The sequence below is a fragment of the Diplotaxodon limnothrissa genome, linkage group LG18 (genome assembly GCF_057381915.1).
Source record: "Diplotaxodon limnothrissa isolate DT_005_m linkage group LG18, D_limnothrissa_male_GT1.1, whole genome shotgun sequence".
NCBI lineage: Eukaryota > Metazoa > Chordata > Actinopteri > Cichliformes > Cichlidae > Diplotaxodon > Diplotaxodon limnothrissa.
In genome coordinates this window covers 8075806-8082702 of record NC_140613.1, presented here as the reverse complement: position 1 = coordinate 8082702, position 6897 = coordinate 8075806, and the positions used below count along the sequence as shown (strand labels likewise).

At 40.8% G+C, this 6897-nt stretch overlaps 1 protein-coding gene across 1 annotated transcript in view; it reads left to right on the top strand.

The window, feature by feature from the left end:
* The first annotated feature begins 2499 nt into the window (after positions 1-2499).
* The window catches only part of LOC146613021 (zinc finger E-box-binding homeobox 1-like), a 75765-nt gene continuing 71367 nt past the window's right edge, over positions 2500-6897 (top strand). The window contains exon 1 of the mRNA XM_085377562.1: positions 2500-2568. Coding sequence (XP_085233688.1) covers positions 2511-2568 — 58 coding nt within the window. The 5' untranslated portion in view covers positions 2500-2510. The remainder of the gene's footprint in view (positions 2569-6897) is intronic.

Sequence of the window (6897 nt, the reverse complement as noted above, 5' to 3'; positions counted from 1 at the left end):
TCCTATGAGGTATTAACTTGCTGCCTTTAGGTGATAATCATTTGTCTTTCAAGAATAATATTCAAAAAAAATATTATTATTTTTATTTGTTAGGGACATTTTAAATCTACATTAAACATTTGGAGTGAAGCTTGGTGGGTTGCAAAGGGGCTTGCAGGTGCATAGCCCCTTTGCATAGCAACTGCAAGCCTGGTGAAGCAGGTTAATTGGCAGGTCCTTTGTGACTTTGTGTAGAAGGGTATGAGATGATTAATTCATGATATGGGCTGGCACTGAGATCAGATTAACTTTGCTGGCCTATGCTTTCCTTAGTAGTAGTACTAAATAAATACAATAAATAAATAAACCTTTGCCTAATAGTTATGTGTTCATCCCAAAGTCAAATAATCAAAATATCAAAATAAAAATATATTCCCTCATTTTTTATATTTTGTTACCATGCAGCCAGTCTTTTCTATCCTTCTATTTTTAGGTGGTCTTGAACAAAAGCTCACTAGAATAGTTTTTCTTTCCTCATTGGCTGCCATTTTTAGTTCAGTCCTTGCACCTGACTGTTTTCAGAGGAATCTCTGTTTTTGTATGTAAAGCACTTAACCTGTGGGATGAATCAGTGTAGTGTCTACAAATAACAGAAAATATAGCAAATAGCCAATTTTAAATTCTATCTTTAGCGATTTTTTTATTATCAGACTTGTCCCCGTTTCATGTAGTTGAATGTAAAGAAATGTCAACGATAACACAGTTTGGCAGACATAAAATAGTATACCTACAGCAACAAGGTGATTTCCAGAGAGCTATCAATGGAAAAATTGGCATATCCCGACATGGTAAGAAGTTTGTCCTTAAAAAAATCATTAGAAATTGCACAACTGGAAGACATAAGAAAAATTGAAAGTCTAAACAACTACCCATAGCAGATGAACAGTATCTGAAAGTTGTCTTCATTTGAAAATCTGAAAAAAGATGAAAAATACAGCAAAGACCTCACATGGAACCTCAGAGTTAAATCTGGTCCTTCATTTGATCCATCTACTTTTCTCTGAAGCATCATGAGAAATGCTCTGCAATACCATAAAACAGCAATTTCAGCATGAAAATAATCCCAAACACACTGTCAATGCACTAAAAGTATACCTGGATAGAAAAATACACAGTGGAACACTATCCTGAATCTCAATATTACAGAAGCACAGAATGAAACAAAAGGCAGCCGACAGAGAAGAACTCTGGATGTCCTTCAAGAACCCTGAAGAACTGATTTTAAAGACCACTTTAGGAAATTACAAGAAAGCTTAGCTGTGAAAGTTCAGGCACCACTGAAGAATAAAGGTGCTTGTTAGAATTGTAAAAACTCAGTTTTCATCTTATATACTGTATTCCAATGTATGTTTGCAGATATTTCAATGTTTTATTGCACTTATTTCCCATCATCCCACAGCACATTACTGTTTATATATAAATATGCACATGCAAATGACATTACTGAAAAAGTCTCAGTCTACTATATTCTAACATATAACACATGCACTTACAACATGCTTCATTTATTGATTAGACTATAGTTTGCTTTATTATCTAAATCTGCAGTGTAAGTACAGGTATCAAGCACATGCAATGAGCTAAAAAGTACAATATTTACCACTCGGCTACTTTATACATCACACTTCAACCACATCACATCTATTTAAGGACTTTAAGAACACGCTTTAAAAACACACACGCAAACTACACTGTTACAGTTAAAATTAAAAAGGTAAATTAGCTTCACCTCAACAACACTGTAGACTATTTATAATGACACAACAATGTAATATACAGTAAATTATGGCTTCTGTGTGTCTCTGATAACACTGACTACTAAAGCTGAATTTGAAACACTCAGGAACTTTGAGTACTAATTTGAACTTGAGTATTTCCATTATCACCTACTCCAGTGTAACTATCAATTGTAACTAATCAACAACAAATTTGCCACTTTGCTGATAAAGTGTGAAAACTGAAACCCAGCTGACTTCTTAATTAATCAATTAGTTCATGGCTTTGACTTGTATGTTTCCCAGTGTTCCTCCAGCACTTCTTATCAGTGACTTATTGACACCCCCCTTAGCTCTTCTGTGTCGCCACGTTTCTACTTTTCCACCTGCAGAGAAACACCTTACTGCTACACTTTTCAATCTCCCACTCAGCAGTCAGGTGGGTGGCACAGCCAGCGTGCGAGCAGGACCCACTCTGACACAGCAGCAGTGTTAGCAGCAGCAGCAGCTGAGCTCCCAGCTCGCCCATGTGCGGCCAGTAGGAGGGGCCATGTGCTGAGGTGTTTGAGAAGGTGATGCCGTAAAAGCGGGCAGTCTGTCGCAAACCAGGTGTTTCTGCGAGGAAGAAGGTGATGTCGTAAAGTGGATGGGAGGGGTGAGGAAGAGAGGAGGTGGGGGGAGGCGGGAGAGACAGGAGGAGGAGGAGGGAGGGAGGTGACTTGCGAGCCGCTGCGTTTCAGACTCAGCGAGAGGATCATGGCGGATGGCCCCAGGTGTAAGCGCAGAAAACAGGCGAACCCGAGGAGGAGCAGCGGTAAGTCCAAACTCTGCCGTAACCGCTGCTGGTCGAGGCAGGCGGGCTGTCGATGAGCTGTCCACCTCTTCTGGGGACTTTTGGAAGTTAGTTGGAGCACATTTCAGGGAGTTTTGGTCCGTATTAGTGCGTTCATATCCCAGTGTGGTGGTGTACCGTTATACCTGGCTGGCTTCTCTCTCTCCGCCTAGCGGTGCATGGGGCAAACCCGACTGAGTGAACCGTTATCTGCCTGCTAGAATAACCCGAGGAGCGCTTTTAGACTTGTTTGCATTTTCCACTTTGCTCTTTGTTTTTTCCACTTTTCTTTTTTTTTTGGTCAGTTTTGTAACGACGGCAGCACTTGGCGGCAGGTTGCGGGGCTTTCGCATAACAACGTGGCCCGCTGAGCGCAGCTTGTAGTTGAGAGTGTGAGCTTTTAGGGCGAGGTTGTTGCGGTGTTAGTTAGTTTCATGCTAACTTGCTGCTTGCTCGGCCCCCCTGACGGAGCTGGTGGTCGCTCTCTGTTGAAGATAACTTTACTTTATGGGTGTTGTTTTGATGGCCGGATGGTGGATCACGCTGTTGTGGTGGACTTATTTATTTATTTATTTTTGTGCTGCTCCGGTGATGGCAAAGACATGGGATGTTTATTTCAAGTCCACTTTACCCCTCCCTGCTCCAACTGCAAGTACACATGCTGTCTTACTTAAGGTAAGCGTGTATATTGTATTGTTTACTCTGCAGAAGTAGGTAGGTTTCGCGAGTTTATTTTCACGCGTGCATGCATTTAGTCTCCGTTTGAACCAGCGTACCTTTTATTCATTTAGCATTTTCTCCTTATTCGGCGTGCTTTTTCTCGATTCCCTCGCAGATTGCTTCAATTACACGTTTTCGACTTTTGCTTCTTTTACTGGTAAATTCGGGTTTGTTTACATGCCACAATACTGGAAATATATATTGTTTTTGCTGCTTTTTATGTATTAAAAGGAAATAATACGTAATTACCGGTTAGTGGTGTTTATACAGGATCGCGGGGATTTATCTCACATATCTCATTATGAAAACGATCTCATTCTTTTTACGAAGTAAAGAAAGTGTAAATAGAGTTTGGCTCCAAAGGACTGTCTAAATTTAACGTTATTACACCCACCTACATCCGGACTCCCTCATTGGCCAGTTCCTTACCTGTACTCTCCCCCTCTTTCGTTGCATCCACCAATAAAAAAAGTAAACCCATAAATATATATATTTTTGGGTACCGTTATGAGGCATGGTGTGTCTGTGAGCCGAGGGGCTGGAAAGCACCTTTTTTCCCCTCCTGCTGACGACACGACGGTGACTCTGCGCGTCTACACGGGAGCCATCATCATCATCACCATCATCATCATCATGTTTACCTGAACGCGGATAACGGGGCTGACCAATGGCCTATAAATAAACACAAATAACACCTGCGGCTCTCGACCGTTCACGGACCAGGATCTGCTCGCCGTTTCCTAAAAGCTCTGCGTGTCGTGAGGAGCCAGAAAAACCGCTCCAAATGTCAACTTGTGCAGGTAGACGTGATTATTTAAATATTTATTTCTGGTACTTCTCACCGTGTGCACCATGCCAGCTTCGAATGGTTGCTCGTCTCCCCTTTTTTTTAAACAACCCCTCTTTATTCTGGCGGTGTTTATGGCATCGACACGTTTTTCTGACCCACTTGAACATGATTTATCCCCCTTTTATGTATTTTTTGTGGGACCGGTTGCCTCGTTTGTTCGAGTGCACCCCCACAGCTCTCCGTGTGTGTGTCTGCTCTGGAAAATGAGCGGGGCATAAGGTGGCTATTCTTCCCCTATTCCTCACCATGTGCGATAACAGTGTTGATTATGTGGCTCACCGTCAAACCTCCCGTGTCCATCCATTGTGCTGATAGTTCGTTATACAATTTCCCGAGCAGTGCGCGGAAGGGAATGGCGGTCAGTACCATTACTGCAGTGAAGGCGGGGTTGCTGCTTTTTTTCTGGACCGGAGACAGCCAGGTACGCAAGGTGATGCAACACCTATAAAGGTGTATTTTCACCGATTTTCTCGTGGCGATCTCGGCGTTTAAGCCACGGTTTCTTGATGGGAATGCTTCTTAGCTCCTCATTTCTGTACATCCTCTAAAATTTGAGGTGAAACGAGCCTGTAACGGGAAAGGAGCGCATCCCGGTCCGTGTAATGGGGCGCACAATCAAGATGGCAAAAGGTGTTGTGATTCAGTGCGCAGCGCTTTCATGTGCTGCAGGTGAAACTCATCCGCCTTCTGCCTTTCGGTTCGTTTCCACCCTTCCTCTTTACACGTGTGTGTTTTCTTTTTCGTTTCCTGTTACCTTTTGATCCAGGTGGCACACACGATGTTTGTCCTCAGCTACCTCTTCGATTTTTAAAAGAGCTGATGTACCAAATATTAGCTTGTGCTAATGTACCATGACCTCCAACCAGTCGTCGTCACCGTGATGCGGCAACCAGCTGCTGATTTAATCAACTAAAGTCCCTGAAAAGCTTCTTTCTTTGTCACGTTAAAATGCTCACCTTACCTGATACTCATATAAATGGACCCTTTATAATTAAATAAAGCTGGATTACTTCCTCATCCTTGGTCTTGCAGGTGAATACTCAGGTTGCTTAGGTAATTTTAGCTAGATTTCACCTTTTAGATTTTACTCATTAAGGAGGATGACATCTTAATTAGGTATATGCTGATTCATTTTGTGATTAAATGCTTGTATATTTTCCCTATAAATTATCACATATTTACCAAAGATGCTTATTATAATTTCACTAATCCCCAGATAACATTTTCAAGTTGCTGACTTTGTAGAATTGCAGTGGTTTATGTTTTTTTTTTAATGTTGTGTACATATCAGAAATATATGTGGCCTTCTACAGTTATTGCATCAGGTAAGAATGAAAACAGAAGCACGTTGTTGATCGGTCAAATATGTATGTACAGGTTTTTGAGGAAGCAAGGAGATGATACACCTGTCAGATTCTGTCTGTTATGAATGTCCATTAGATGTCACTTACATCATCAGCTGTATTTATTTGATCGATTGGGTTCTGATTGCTTTATTAAGTCCCGGTCTACTTTATGTTTGGGAAGACAAGTAGATTTTTAGCATCCGTGCAACTGCTTTGTTATCACTTAGTCTGATTCTAGTGCAGAATCAGAGTAGGACAGAGCATTGTGTGTGACTCAGGTGTACCAAAGCTCCACTGCCACAAGTTTGATGTCTCTGTTTTGCAATAAACTGCCAGAAAAGCTGTAAGCTGTAAGTTTGTGTGTGTTTCTGACACATTAAACAATTTGCTACAGCTTTCCAATCCCATCACTAGCTTGTTAATTTTTTTTTAAACGCTGTAGATCAGCAAATGCTTAAAAATAATAACAATCTGTCAATTTTTGGTAAAGCACACGGTCTCTATACTACTGCAGCCCTATTGCTGTGCTCCACAAACAGTAGAGAGAGAACCTAGATTAAGCTTAAAAAGCAAAAGCAGTCATTTCAGATGCTGGAAATAGAGGCTGTTTACTTTTTTATTAATAATATTACCTAATCAACTAAAAGAATATGAGAATGGTTCTTCAATTAATCTTCTGTCAGTAGAACAATCAGGTAATTGTTTATAGCTCTGCTCCTAACAACTCACATTTGCCTGGGTCCAGTCTGCCTTGTTCCCTTTAATTAAGTTTTTATAATGAATCATAGCACATTTTACAGTTACACGTTAGAAGAATGACTGAAATCACTGATAGCTGTATTGTACATTATTAGCCTAATATCTGCTTTGTTTATGTTCTAAGGGCCCATTTATGACTTCATTTGTCTTCCTCTTGCTCAAAATCTCCAGTTTGATTTTTTGCATTTCTTTACTTTGGACAATTAGGTTTTACTGAACCAGAGCGCTTAACAAAAACATTAGCAGATCGTTATCAGATGGAGCAGGTAATCTGTCACTGATAGAAGTCAAGTTGGCGATGATAGCGATCTGCTTCCAGACCTTGTAATTTAAGCTAATCATTGACTGTGGTCTTTGCTGCAGTGCCTCCTCTGGAGCTAGTTAGGAACCAAAAGATAAAAAAACTACATAATTTGATTTGTCTTTGACTCATATTATTTATGTATGAGCAGCACAGAATGTCAGGTTTAACATCTTCACGTCTGGTTTTTGTCATTTTCTGGAGTTGTGCCTTTATCCATTAATAACAAGCCACATGGCAGTTTTCTTGAAAGAGCACTGGGTCTCATTTCCACTTGTCTCTGTGCTGTGATATTGTGCCACCCAACTTCAAATAGCATTGTTCTCGCCTATCTA